Below are 15632 nucleotides of genomic sequence, written 5' to 3'. Positions count from 1 at the left end.
AAATGATATTAAGACTTTTTAAATTTCTGCCCAAATTTTCTGACCATTTAGCATTACTGTTTTAGGAATTCATTACTGCCATTGATAAGAAAAAACTAAACTAAAAACAACTACATCAGTTTAAAGTAATAATAATAAAAAAAATCTAACCTCCAAATGTACATAAGCAAATTTTAAAAAGTTAACGAAAAAAACAAAACAAAGAAAGTACATCTCCTTTAAACTAATAAAACTCTTTAAATATAATTAAAGTTACTTCAATAACTCAATATTTGTATATAGCCTTGTATTCTTCTCGCAATCAACATCCTCACTCGTAAAACTTATAAACTACTACTTACAATGTGGATAATGTTTCAATTTAGAATCCAAAACTGTGTCATCTAAAGAGTCCAAATAAAACTAAAAGTGTTATGCAATTTTATTCACAATTAAAGTTAGTAGAATGAGAAATCTTAAATAAGAAAAATATGAATCTATCACTAAAATTTATGTGAGAATTTATCACTAAAATCAAATAAATATAAATAAACAAATAAATAATTAAACTTACATGGCTAGTGTTTCTAATGATAGCCTATTGTCGCGGGCTCGCGGCATAACAATTATAGAAGAACTCACAATTTCCAAAATTTTATGTCATGAAACTGATTTTGATTTCAAGAAACAAAAGGAGTACAGAAGGCTATTACTTATACTTAAAGAGATAAAACCGCTTCAAGTGTGCTTATGTATATTTTTTATTTTTATTTTTAGAAAAACTTGGGAAGTTACATTTTAAAAAAAATAGAAAACCGTCTTTACAGTTTTTTTTTCCTTTTTATGTTTGTAATTTTTATTTTTAATTTTGGATTTTTTAATTCTAGATAAACGTGGGACGTTATACATTTTATAAAAAAATTGAACTCATAACCTTTTTTTCAGTTTTTTTCCTTTTATGTTTGTAATTTTTTTTTGGATTTTTAATAATAAAATAATAATATTATTATTATTATTATTATTATTATTATTATTATTATTATTATTATTATTATTATTATTATATGCATTTATTTTGCTATAAATAAGGAGGTTGTGGAAAGATAGTTAAAAATATTTTTCAACAAAAAAAGGAACCATAAACGTTTGAAATTAAAAGTTAATTTAAAAATCATTTAAAAATAAAATAGTAATTTATTATTATGTAATTAATAATAATTTTTAATTAATATAAAAATCTGTTTTTTTGTGGTGCTGACACGTAGACGCTATCACCTCTCTTATTATATATATATAGATTAATATAAAAATCTGTTTTTTTGTGGTGCTGACACGTAGGCGCTATCACCTCTCCTATTATATATATATAGATTTATTTTGCTATAAATAAGGAGGTTGTGGAAAGATAGTTAAAAAAAATTTTCAACAAAAAAAGGAACCATAAACGTTTGAAATTAAAAGTTAATTTAAAAATCATTTAAAAATAAAATAGTAATTTATTATTATGTAATTAATAATAATTTTTAATTAATATAAAAATCTGTTTTTTTGTGGTGCTGACACGTAGACGCTATCACCTCTCCTATTATATATATAGATAATACATTTAAACTGACATTTTTACATGTAATTTATACTTTAATTTTTAGCTATATATTATTTTCTTTACCTATTTAAACTATCACATTATTTGAATTTATGTAAAATCAATATTATGTGTCTTAGTTTAACTCATAAGTCATAAGGGTTAAAAACTTAATAAAAATTTAGAGGTGTATGAATTTGCATATACCTTCAAAATATTATTATCTTACCTAAATCCTATATCTGTGGATTTAGAATTTGCATATATAATATTATTTTATCTTTACCTTAATTCAATTAAAAACCTCAAATTCATAATAAAATGTCTCAACTAGACATTTTTAATTTAAATTTATTTTTTCTACATCTATTTTCATTCATTTATCGGTTAAATTAATCACATAAAATATCCAATTTTTAAAATAAATATATATAACTTCAAACCAGAACGACGTCGTACCAGCCATCTTCAAAATTTCAAAAACCCAAAAATTGTCTGCTGTACCTTTTGCTAACCGTCTGAAAATCTGGGCTATCAGAATTGAGACAGTCTAATTTATTTCTTCACAACAAACACATGATACTTTTTTTTTATATATATTTATATATATTAGAAACACAAAAATGATTATTAAGCTTTTGTAGAACCCTAATTCCTATCAATTTGTCCAAAGGTAAGTTCAATTTTCCCTTTTTTTTTCTTCATACGTTAATAATCATATATGTGAACTCAGTGTAGAGTAGTTAGAACTACTTTTTATGTTTGCCCACATTGAATATACCCCTTTTCTGTATGGTTTATTTTATGAATTTTGTGTTTTTATTTTTGGTTGAATGGCCAATTCTGAATTTGTAAAAACATTTACTGGTGTTGGGAGAAATTTCACTCAAAAAGGGATTTTTTGTTGTTGTTGTTATCCGAGCTCTCGCCCTTTTTGCTCCATTGGTGCTCGAATCCATTAACTCAAGGTTGGGTGAGGGTGCTTACTATCTGAGTAACCGTGAATGGAATTGCTTTTGAGAATTCTTCTTTTTTTATGTGTTTAGGTTGTTTTTTTCTCCCAAACCTTAAACATTTATTTGGAGTACTCAGGGAAATCTTAGTAGCTTAATTTGTTGACTACCTGAATTTTTATCTTGTTGATGGGGTTCAATGCCCACCTTGGAATCCCCTCCCCGATTTTTTTGAACAATAAATATGTGGAGCACTCATTTGATACCTTTGAGTATTGTACTTGGAACTAGTTTTTTTTTCTCATTTTATGCTAACACACATTGAATTAAAGCGTTTTTATAGCATAGATTGTTCTACCTGGTTTTTTTCTCTCTCTCGAGATTTTATTGTGTATATCTCTTTGGTTGAATGGTGATTTATGATTTTATCAAATTTTTAAAAACATTTACGGGTGTTGGAGGAATTCCACTCAAAGTTTTTTTTTAAAAAAAAATGTTAAAGGGTTAATATTTATCTTATCTAAAATATTAATGTTTACGGGCATTGGTAATTCTTCCGCAGATCCCACTGGGTAGTCCCTACACGGGGTATGTTGTTGTTGTTGGGCATTGGTAATTCTGTTTTTGAGAAATTTCGCCTTTGAATTATTTTGTTTTTCAAGCTTTTTTGTGGGTTCACGGGGGTATGTTGTTGTTGTAAGCTCTTTTGTGGGTCCGAATTCTTGGTAGAAGGAAACAAGACTTCTCTAATATTAATTTATTCATATGTAATAGTTTTTTGTTTTTGTTTTTGGGTTGTGTGTGATCTTGTGCTTGGGTATGAAACTGATGAAAACCTTTTACTATGTTGAGTTTTTTGAGTTTCCAGATTTCTGACATAGGTTTCATAGATGTTGCATTCAGATGAAGACAAAAGCAATGTGGTATGCCTAAGTTCATGTTTTGTTACTCACTATTTCTCAAGCATGTTGTAAATTTAAAAGTGTGATGTTGCATGGACTTAGTAGGTGTTTGGCCATGAGTATTTTTACTTTTTTTCAGAGTTCAATTTGGAAATCACGTTTGGAATAAAAATTTGGAAAATTTCGAAATTTGAGAAACACCAAAAAAATGTTTTCACTCTAAATCACTGGCTAAAATTAAAAAACAACTCCAATTTGTATTCATGGACAAACAAAATATCATTTTTCACTTTGAAACAAAAATTATTTTTTTCAAATACTCATAATTTTCATGGCCAAACAGGCCCTATTGTGTGTTTTGTATTTCTAAGGTACCTGCTCCAAGCGACAATGAGAGTAAGGGAAAGAGAGAAATAAAGGAAGATCATTAAAGGAGATCTTAGAATTAGAAAGAAAGACACAGGTCGTACTTTGTTTACATCATGTGAAGCCTGAAAGAACATGCAACTTGACACAAGACAATATTCACTTTGGAACTCATCATGACCCAAAAAGCCAAGGTCATGATGACATCTAACCCACCAATAGGTAAGCCAGCCCTAATCCAAACCGAATATTCATCAAAACACAAAAATAAAAGTAAAGAAGTAACAAAAGTAAGTCTTAAAGTCAAGGTTTCATAATATATACATATATATGATATTTGATTTGCCTATTTATCAGACGCATATTTGCTAGGATACAAAAACCACAACTTAACCATTATATTTGCTAGGATACAACAACAACTTACCCATGATATTTGCTAGGATAATACTGTATAAAAATGTTTATGGAGCCTGTATAATAAATGCATCCCCTTTGCTTATATATAAGTGATTTTCCATTACAATATGCCATTCTATATTTCTATTTACATCAAGTAATGAGGTGAATTATTTCCTTCTTCTTTTTTGAAGGTTCAACTGCCAGAAGGAGTAACACCATTTATTCATATTACTCAAAATGAGTTTTTAGGGCGAAAGTGAGCTCAAATCCTTTCTTTGCTACTTTTAATGATCATCTCCCTGCCAGTTAACCGTACTCTTTGTCTCTTTCTTTTGATAATCTTTAAATTTTGAAGTTCATTTTCATACACTTGTTGCTTAGACTTCTGAATTATTGTGACATTGTTTGCAATTGTGAGTACCACTTGCATGGCATATTGATTTTAGTCATGGTCCAAAAAGTTGGTTCGGGTATCTAAGATTTGGATACTATGACTATACAAAAGTGATTGGTTATTGCTATTGTTTTCACTTCTAAGACAAAAAATTTCATAAACCATTGATTAAAAAAAATAGAGATTAAACTTTGATAAACTATTGTACCTTGTTCGATGTTGTGCCAAGGATGGCCTGGAGTATGAATTCAATGGCAAGAAAATGAGTAAAAGAAGAAATTTGAACTCTGGATTATATCTAGTCAAGCTTAAAAGGAAGAATTTTCTGTGAGTTGAAACTAATGTTTTATAATGCTTATGTTTCGTCTTTTTCCTTGTTCTATAAAGATGAGAAACAGAAAATTAGTTTCTTTCTGTGATAGAGAAATAAGTTTTTGTTTCATTCGTTAGATATTTTGTGTCCTACTTCTTAATTATGTGATTTATAGCTTTTTGGCTTTCAAGATTGAAGCTTCTGATGTCTTAACTTGAATCCCAAAAAACCACCCAAAAAAAAAAAGAAAAAAACTTGTGCCCTCAAAGATGCATATACCTAGATTAGTTGACCTTGATTTGGAGTTGAATGGTTTTCAATTATCACTCATCTTGGCTGTAGTTAGTCAATTTTAATTGGAATGTTCTAATGTCTTACAGGCATAAGAAACTGAAAGAGGATGATATTGCTATCTGTGAATGCAAATATGATGCAAGTGATCCTGAAAGTGCGTGTGTAGAAAGATGCTTGAACGTAATAACCAACACTGAATGTACCCCGGGGTACTGTCAGTGTGGTGCGACTTGCAGAAATCAGGTAAATATGATTCGTTTAATGAGTTGAACATTTCTATGATGTTTCTCATATTATTTTACTTTTACAGAGATCTTATTGATTTCCAACTTACAACAGATTTTATGGGTAGTGCCTCAAATTTGTGTTACAATTACACGTTGAGAAAGAGAGTGAAAGTAGTGGTATTTTAGAACCTTCATGATAAGCTCAAAAAGGTCATGTTATGACCTTTCCTAGTGTTAATTTATAGCTTTTCATTGTTGTTAATATGATTTCATTAGCTCTTTTGAATGATATTTACACATTTATTTGGATGGGTATATAAATTTTATAAAAACACTTCTTTGGAACTATAGAAGCCAAAAGGCGAACTGGTTATATAGGGGCACTCAAGTTCTTTCCTTCAATCGACGACCTAGGATTGAGTCCCAACTCCAGCAATTTACCTTTTCTGGTTGATGCTTATATAAAAAAGAACTAGAAACTATCCCAAAAATTAATGATAAAGGAATAAAAAACAGAAAAAAGAGGAAAAATGATGCAAATTGTGAGAAGTTTTTATGCAGTCCTGAAACTATTCAACCAAGAACCCGTGAAAATACATTTCTATGACCATTCTTACCATAACCCATTTCTAAAACTAGGTTTAAACCATCTTATTATGCAGTCTTCCACTTGATGCTCCTCGTATATTTCATGTGATGGAGCTTTATCCAGTTTCTTATCTTGTCAACTTTCCATGCTTTACTTCTGTAATTTCTTCTTTAGCAGTCTCCTAATGCTGCCCTTTTCTATTGCGCCTCATGGGATTCTTCATACCCAAGTAGAACTTCGACTATTATTTTAAGCACTTCCTCCCTATCAACCACTAAGACAGCAAGAGCTTCATACTTTGGCAAAGGGAACTTCTAGATGGCTAGAAGAAGCTAATCTTCTTCTCTAAATAACCTTTTTTTTTGACAAGTCTGCTATCAAGTAACCTTTATCTTAGTATCCTCCATCAATATTTTTTTTCCCCTCATGCACCCTCTTGAGATGAATCATCAGATTGGAGGCCTAAGACAAACTTTTTCCTGCATCTGTTGCTGTATGAGTGCCCCTTTATTGCTTCTCTTCTTTCACCTTTCCTGGGATCAGCCTTGCTCACTTTGGGCCAATTCTGTACTGTAATACCATATAAAATACAGTACAGCCTTATTCAACAATGTTTGTGCTCATGGCCTACTAGTGATTTCGTTTTGTGTGGGCAAGGTGCTGCCCTCATATTCTTTGATCCATAACTTCACATGTTCGTTCTTACAAGTGATTGTTCTCGGATCTTTTTCTTATTTCATTTCTTCTTGGTGTTAGGAAGTCTTAAGTCCTTAATATTTCGGAGTTCGGACCGTTTGTCCACTCCATGTCATAGACCTCTCTGCTTTTATATTTGGATCCATTTTAATCATCATCATATCATCATCATCATAGCATCATATCATATCATCATCATATACTATACTAAAAGTGGGAACATCCTAAGTTAAAAGTTAGATTACATAAATACCCTTTAAATATTGAAGGACCAATTTATCCTCTCCTAACAATAAAATTACCCCCATTAAATAATTAAGTAATAACTTGTATTCCATCAATTTGTCAGTTTAATTATCTTAACTAAGCGGCCTTAATTGTTTGTTGTTTTATATTCCATTAATGATTACTTTTAATTCCATCGGCTTACAAGCCCATTCATCTACCAAACCTATACTTACTAATGGAGAACAAATTAAGGGGAGGAGGTTAGGGATGATGTAGAATGTCAGTTGTTATTACTCTCAAAAGGCAAAGAATTTGAAAGATCACATTCAATGGTTTTCTTAATTAGCATCACACCAATTTCATCTTAATAGTTCCAAATTACATTGGAAAAGTTATTATTTAACTCCTATAAATTAGGAACTTACCTTTCATCGAACTCCAAGTTGAGATGAAAAGGAGGAGGAAGCAAGCAAAAGAAAAGTTGAGTGCAGGTGGAAAATAAAAGGAGAACAACTTCATTACACACAGAAGTATAAGACTTCTATAGTTCTCTCCTTTCTTCGAGGTTCGAGCTATAACACATAATGGAAGTTGTGTAATAGCTATTTCATGTTGAAAGTTTTTTAATTGGTTGTCTCTATCTCCTTCCAAAATGGGAATTCTTGAATGAAAAACTCAAAATTTCTGTTGTCTACTTGGTTTTTGATTAGATGTGGACAATATAGTTGAACATTTAAGTCAAACAAGCTTTCTACTGTACATTTTTTTCCTAAGTAATCGTATGTAGAATGATCAACCTGCAACTGTTGTTTACTCTTTCTTTACATTCCAAAGTTTTAGCACTATATTTTCTTACTTATGACTTGATTTTATTGAGAAGATTGTTAACATTGGCACATTAGTAGCCTTGATGTTTAAGTTGTCACAATTGGTCATTTGAAATCACAATGTCCAAGTTGATCTTATATTAAGGTTTTCAATGATAAAGTCATAAAATAATAAATAGGCTGTATAATAGAAGTGGGGTACACGCGCATAGCGCATGCCCAAAGACTAATGAAAATGAAAATCTGGGTGAGTTTGTATGTAAGGCAAAAGCAATACATTTTTTGACAAGTGAAAGTGGTTTTATTAGAAACTGTCCAGCATAAAGAGAGCGCTGGAGTCGATAATTACAAGGTAGAAAAATCTCAGAACCTTACAATGTTTGTAATGAGCTGACATAGTCTAACATGGGCACTACATCATGCACATCTGCCGTGTTGCACGCCTAACATGGCCAATACAAATGTCACATTGTTTAACATGTCAAGTCAATATTTCATGTTAACTAACCTTTTTAGTTATTTCACGCTAGCAAATCTGTCGAATCAAAATGTTAGCTAAAGATTCTAGAGATCAGGTAAATGTGTAGTAAGAGTGGAACATACGATCTTTAACTTGATTGTGATAGTTAGACTGCATCTAGATTTGTTGTCTGTGTATAGGATTTATTATACAAATTGTTATATGAAATATTCTGAACGTCGAGGTGTAGTATAGTGGTTAATGAAGAGGGTTGAGAAGCATGAGGGCTTAGGTTCAAAAATCAGCGGCAAAACTACTTGGTGACTTCTTCCATGTGATCAAGCTTTGGTGGGCCGAGTTACTTGGTACTTGTGCTAGTGGGTGATAAAAGGTACCTCATAGAATTAGTCGAGGTGTGCACAAGCTAGGTTGAACACCATAGTTATTGTTAAATTAGGTCTTAGGCCTAACTTACACCCCAAAAGCTAGCTCAAAGGGAGGAGGATTGCCCAAGCCTTATAAGAAGTCCACCATCTCATTAATCACCAATGTGGGACTTTTGTCATTCTTTAACACCCCACCTCACGCCCAGTGCTTAGCATCTGCTGCGTGGGCAATTTTGATTTTGGGGGCCCCAACATCGGGTGAGATGGGCTCTGCTCTGATACCATGTTAAATTAGGTCTTAGGCCTAACTCACACCCCAAAAGCTAGCTCAAAGGGAGGAGGATTGCCCAAGCCTTATAAGGAGTCCACCCATCTCATTAACCACCAATGTGGAACTTTTTCATTCTTTAACAGTTATAAAAAAAAAGGAATTTTTAATGGTTGTACTATTAGGTATCCTTGTGACTAGGAAATATTCCTTATTTTGTGTAGACTATACTCCTATAAAGGAGCTCCATTGTATGTTGTGTAGATTAAAAACATCTGTTGACTATTAAAAGCACCATATGTTGCTCTTTCTAGAGATTTATGTGATGTGAGGAAGCTGAGCTATATAAAATTTTCAATCCTTACCAGTTTCAAAAAAAAAAAACATTCATGCTATGCTCATGCAGCAAAGTGTGTCATCGTTGCATATATAATACCCTAGAGAGGTTATGTGCTATCTGTAACTGTGAATGGTGACTCATTTGTTCCAAAAATTTGATTGAAAGAATGTTTTCTGGGAAGGTGTGATATTTGGGTTTGAGTGATCTTTTGTGATAAAATGCAACTATTGATCTCTATATTTATACATCAGGTTTCCTATTTCATCGGGGTATGATTAAAAGCTGCTTCAGAATTAGTGGTTCATCTATCAGATACACTGAGAAACTGGGGATCTCTGTTTGATTGAACTTGCTTTGTTCCGAGCACTTACTGTATGGCATAATCGCTCCTAGTTATTCTTTTATAAACAAAAAATAAAATTAAAATAATTGCTGTTTGTTATTTAGTTCTTTCCTATTGAGAATCTTTCTTCACTTAAATTTATCCTTTCATCTACTGCGAGGAAGAGTTTGTAGTTCCTTATATGTAGTTGACTGCCTCAGTAACTAATGGAGATTCTACTTAGTGCCGTCTTTGAAAGTGACAGTAAGTGTCACTCAGATAATTGTAGGTATATTAATTTGAAGTGTTTTGCTTGCTGTCCACAGAGATTCCAGAAATGTGAATATGCAAAAACTAAGTTGTTCAGGACTGAAGGGCGTGGTTGGGGTCTTTTAGCTGATGAGAATATAAAGGTAATTCTGCTGAAGCAACCCCCCTATTTTATTTTTAGGTGACCATTAATTTGTATAACTCAGTTTTGGCATATACAAAAAGATTTTTCATTTTTTGACGGTCACATGAAGAAAAAATTCCAAAACTGAGCCTATCAAACATGAGCTTTCTGTGGAACATAACAGGGGTCTTTGTGCAGTACCTGTACTAAGGCTTATTCTTAATTAGCTGCAATCAACCAATTGTTCCTATCTCTTTACATTATTAGGCTGGACAGTTCATCATTGAATACTGTGGAGAAGTGATATCATCTGAAGAAGCAAAGAAAAGGTCTCAGGCTTATGAAGCTCATGGTAAATTATCAACTTTACATATGGTTGTCAATGCATCTACAGATCACTACTATAATTTCGTATGATTGTGCAGGGCTCAAGGACGCATACATAATTTCTCTGGATGCTAATCATTTCATTGATGCTACCCGGAAGGGAAGTTTTGCAAGATTCATAAATCATTCATGGTAAGTGCTGAAATGCCAATTGTCAAACTGATGAAAAGTGAAATAAGATACAAATCTTGGTCAGTCAGTGACAAATTATTATGGTTAATTGATGCTGCTTGAGAGTACTTATACTTTGTTCCTAAATTTCCCAGCTGGCCAAATTGTGAAACAAGGAAATGGACAGTGTTAGGGGAAACAAGGGTAGGAATATTTGCAAAGCAGGATATATCTATTGGAATGGAGCTGGCGTACAACTATAATTTTGAGTGGTATGGGGGTGCAACTGTTCAGTGTCTGTGTGGAGCTGCAAATTGTTCTATATTTCTGGGTGCTAAGTCTCAAGGATTCCAGGTAACTTCAGTTTCTTATGAATTGTTATATCTGGAATGCCCTTTGTAGCCTCATTTCACTTATTCCTTCTTACCAAGAATTTAGACAACAAAATGATTAATGACTTATGCATATAGATTGAATTTACTAGTCACATACTACAATCCGCAAATAACATGTTGTAGTATGGTGTATCCTTACCAACCAAAGTCTTTTTTTCTGATCAGTCTGTTCTTTAATGTCGGGTATTAAAATTGTTGCAGAGTTTTGACATCTTAAAAGAATATATCTTGTTCTTGTCTATTGATTCAGTGGAAGTGTCATCTTCTTTCTGTTAAGATCTTGTACTTCTCAAATGTGAAGCTCTGGATGTATCGTCATTTTCCGTTACTTCTTTGCATATATCTTCTTCCTTCATCCAAGGGCCTAAATACACCCCAATACAGTGACCTTGAATTTTATCAGAGGATAAATAGCATGTTGCTTTTGAGGCTGAAAATGAAAGTAATCCAGGATAGTGCTTATTGCACTGATAAAAAGAAAAAGATAATTGCTTATAGCTTATTATGTTTGAATCTTGAGCACAAAAAATGGAAGTCTATGTAGTAGATGTCTTCTTTGCTTTTCTCATTTAAAGCTTGGTTGATCAATGAGATCATAGATTCTGTTTCTTGTTGATATTGATAAGCCTCACTGTTGAAGTGTTTTAAATTAGCATGAAACCAATTGTCACTATCTTTCAGGATGATAGGATTGCATTCTAATCCTGAGACATTGAATACCCAATCTTAAGGGGTTTTAAATTACCACACTGGACATAGATTTCACAGTTGATTTGAGATTGTCTGAGGAGGAACTATAATTCCAGCTATAACGTAAATTGTAGAACTAAGTAATTCAAATGAAATTTTATTAGAAAGAATGTGGTAAAGGTGCTCATATTGGCAACGTATCAAAGAAAGGGGAGGAAAGAGCTGCTTGTTGGCATATGCTTTCTTCTGTTCTCTAAAACATAATAGATGCTTCTAAATTCGAAATAAGTTTTATCAAACTCATTTCTTATTCTTTTTTTTTCTCTTTTTATCTTTGCTCAGGAGTACAACCATGTCTGGGAAGATGGGGATGTCAGGTAATGCTTAACTTTGCTTTTTTAAGTTTGTACAAATCATAAGGTTCTGGTTCTGTTAACTTGATTTGCTTTGATCTGTTAATAACTTTATGAAATAGGCTGTGGATCTGTAGACTTATAAGTAATGAAAGTTGAAATCTTAAATAAAAATGTCTACAGGCTACAGCCGTGTTAGATTGGTACTTTTCTCCTCATGTATTCTTCCTCTTCTTCTTGTTCTTCTGTTTTTTTTGGTTATTGAAATGTGTGCTCTTCCTCGTGTTGTTATTGTTAACTCAATAAACAAATCAATGTTTTATTGTGAATTACGGAAAAGAAAGTGGACTTTTGGATTCACAATGAGGAGACTTGATCTGTATGTTTATTTTGAGAAGACTTGAAGTAATCTTGCATTAAACATATTGTTCTAGATCTTCAAAGTTTTGGATTTATCTCGAGAAACATTAGTGATACCATTCGAAGCTCAGTGAGATACATAAATGTGACTGACAAGGGCTTTGTAAGAGATCTTGCATGTTTTATTAGGTGTCTAATGTCTTTCCATAAGCAAAAGTATGCGTAGAGCTGCTCTTTCCCTATTCTTAATCCCACTTCTTATGTCTATCAACAAGAGCCCAGCCTCTGGTTCAATCGATAGATAGACCGAAAATGATATTTCTGGATAAAATTAACAGACCTTTCCTTTCCTTACTTGACTTTTGAACTGATCAAACCAGTAGCCAAGTTCATGTGTCAGTACCACGTCCAGGATCTTAGGAAAGGGAAAGCTCAAATGATATCATAGGATGGGTTTACTCCTCACTGCTCTACGATTTATTATAGTCATTCTATGTTTCCCACCTAGTAGCTAGCCTTTCGTTTCCTACTTGTAAGAAACATGTATGGTATTGAGAGAGCACACAAGGGTGACTCTAGTGGTCAATGCATTGGGGGAGATCCATGAAGTCTCAGGTTTAGGTATCCAATACCTTGGTGGACAGAGTTACTCAGTACCTGTGTTGGTGGGAGGTAGCAGGTACTTGGTGTAATTAGTTGAAATGCATGTAAGTTAACCCAAACATCACCATCATTTAAAAGAATAAGAAACACGGTGAAGAGAGAATATACTATTTTCTGAAATATTACATGTTAAAGTAATAAGGGACCGGTCAAATAATATAGTAAAGGTGAAGCTTGTTAGCTTTTGGTTCATGGTTGGATGACTTGAGCTTGACTTTATCACTAAATGGTATAACACGAGGCAGTTCACTTATTTGTCAACAGTGATAAGAAAGAAATTTTCAGGTAGTGAGTTCCATCAGAGAAAATTGCCTAAGATATTATAGTTTGGATTCTACAGTGTTACTCATTTCCTTCTAATTCTTGGATATTCATCTTAATCTGGCTTTCTTACTGCAGATATACAGTGGAGGAAGTTCCACTTTATGACTCGGCAGAGGATGACTCTTTGCCAGTGATCTCTGGAACTAGTGGAGGAAATGAGCAAACTAAAATATTGAATGACAGTGAGGGGTCTACACTCAAGTTGGAACCAAGTAATACCACATGTAAGAGTTTTAATATTGGATCTGGTTCAACACCGAAGAAGAAAGCCCAACGCCTTCCCAAGCGGAAGGTAAAATCTTCCAGCCGTAAGCAAGTGAATGATGGAGATTTTGCTAAATTGTTCGCATCGAAGGAAGCACGAGAAGAAGTTATCATGTACGAGGTATGATCACCTTTTCTTTGTAAGATGTCATGGTTGTAGTTAATTTTATCAACTTTTTCTTTCATATTTTTCCATGGGTTGGCGAAGAGGCTAATGTTTCTACTCCATTTAGCTTTGATGAGCTCTTCTTTAGATAAATATATCCATGTACAAGTAAGTGCTCTAAGGAGTAGTAACTGATATACCTCAATCTTCTTTTTGTTCACTTTATGTTGTTATGGTGGTTATTTTATTTTATTTTTTGCTTCACCATGGAGCACACATCTTATTCTGCTGTTTATAGCCATATTTGTAGCATCCATGAAAACCTAACTGGACCAGAACCAAACTCCTTGATTTTAGGATGACATGTGTACTTTCCTCATTATACTGTTTTGAGCAGAAAGTTTTTTTTTATTTTTTTGGTGCTTCTCAGTTATCAGTAGAGCTGATATCATACCCTTCACTTGGTGGAATTCTCGTTTACACAAATTTATTTCCTTGTATTCTCATGAAGTACGGAAGCATATTTACTGTATTCAAATAGTATATGCTCGTCATAGTGAAAACGTAAGTAACTGCTCATCTCTGTTAAAAAATTTCGGAAGGTTCTCAAGAATTGGAATTATGTGGTGTTCCTTGTTGATCCTTCCTTATGTGGATACGATTCCATTCCTAGCAAAGAAGTTGCACAATTTCTGATAATATTTGCTAATCTGACTGATTAGCCAAACCTCCCACCTTTCTCAGCCTGAGTCCTTTTCTCTGTTGGAGCATTGCAACTCTGTCTGTTAGGTTTTCACATGTTTAACAACAGTAATGGCATCGTAGTAGTATCTAGGAATTTTATAACGCGGAATGGTGATGTGTTGAAAATCCTTGAAGTTGGAAATGCTTTTAGCATCTATCAGTGGATTTGGCTCATTATCTACTCTCTAGCACTTGCGAGAGAAGTAAAGGGGATGAGAAAACTTGATGGGGGTTGACGGGTTGGATAGAATACTTCCAGGTAGTTGCTGTTATCATCATGACTGCATATTCCATGTCCCCCACCCCCCACCCGACCCCCCATAAAAGGAAAGGAAGAGAAAAAGGCAAACCTCTTAATTCTCGTTTGTGATGCCACATTATTGATCTTTGTCAGGCATGGGTGGTTAAACTAGCGTTGAAATACTAAACTCGTTTTGTGGAAGGAAAACCTAATTGTAATTTTTCTGATCACTTTTGCCAATGTTCATGCAAGGGATAAAAAATGATGCCGCTTTGTGTAAATTTTCTAAAACATTTTGCCAATGTAATGCAGGGGTTAAAAAACGAAGCAACTTCGAAGCTTAATTCCGTATATGAAGAAATTCGCCCTACCATTGAAGAGCATGGGCGGGACAACCAGGATAGTGTGCCCACCAGTGTAGCTGAGATGTGGATCGAAGCACACTGCTCTAAATACAAAGCAGATTTTGATCTCTACTTTTCTGTAATCAAGAATGTGATGTATCCTCGTCCAGCAACCTACACCACTGCCGCAGGTCCTTCTGAAGGAGGAGCCGGACCTCAAACAACCAATGCTGAACCCAAGCTTTCTGAAGGAGGAGCTAAATGAAGTATATGTCAGATCAATAACGTTTAGTCTGGTATTTGATACCGTTTAATCTTCAGAAATATTTCGGACAAATTTCTGTTTTAGGGTAAGTCAGGGACATGGTTACTATGCATATATACAGTACAAAAAAATTAGAACAGCTTATCACTTGACCCTTCTGGGAATTTCATGTGTAACCAACTAACCATTACACCATTTTTGGGTGTTTGCATAGCCAGGGAAGTTACTTGTAGTTTTTATCCATTGTTAGTGTCCTTGTGGGGAAAAAACCTTGTGCTGACTTGGTATTAATGCCACACTATTTTAGTATTTTATCACTAACAAGTGTTTGGGACGGAGAAAAATGTTTTTCATGGAAATAAGTTATTTTAAGGCATTTGGTGAGTAAGCAGAAAATGTTGGAACAGTTTATGATAGCATATATATCATCATTGTTATTTTTCACTTAAACATGGTAAAG

The 15632-nt window shown here is 33.3% G+C and overlaps 1 protein-coding gene across 2 annotated transcripts; it reads left to right on the top strand.

Moving 5' to 3' along the window:
• Window positions 1-2081: 2081 nt before the first annotated feature.
• LOC125876504 (histone-lysine N-methyltransferase ASHH1-like) lies at window positions 2082-15574 on the top strand. Of its 2 annotated transcripts, none has more exons than XM_049557701.1 (11): window positions 2082-2237; window positions 3370-3440; window positions 4379-4443; window positions 5275-5431; window positions 9858-9944; window positions 10193-10277; window positions 10351-10444; window positions 10579-10777; window positions 11851-11885; window positions 13284-13593; window positions 14876-15574. In XM_049557701.1, the coding sequence occupies exons 2-11, from the start codon at window positions 3408-3410 to the stop codon at window positions 15170-15172; spliced, it is 1362 nt and encodes a 453-aa protein (XP_049413658.1). In that variant the 5' UTR covers window positions 2082-2237; window positions 3370-3407; the 3' UTR covers window positions 15173-15574. The 2 variants fall into 2 exon arrangements, with proteins under 2 accessions (XP_049413658.1, XP_049413659.1); XM_049557702.1 differs by having other exon boundaries at window positions 2089-2237; window positions 3386-3440.
• Window positions 15575-15632: the final 58 nt, after the last annotated feature.

The sequence above is a fragment of the Solanum stenotomum genome, chromosome 9 (assembly GCF_019186545.1).
Source record: "Solanum stenotomum isolate F172 chromosome 9, ASM1918654v1, whole genome shotgun sequence".
Taxonomy (NCBI): Eukaryota; Viridiplantae; Streptophyta; class Magnoliopsida; order Solanales; family Solanaceae; genus Solanum; species Solanum stenotomum.
Note: the sequence above shows the minus strand (reverse complement) of the source record. Positions and strands in the feature narration are given on the sequence as shown.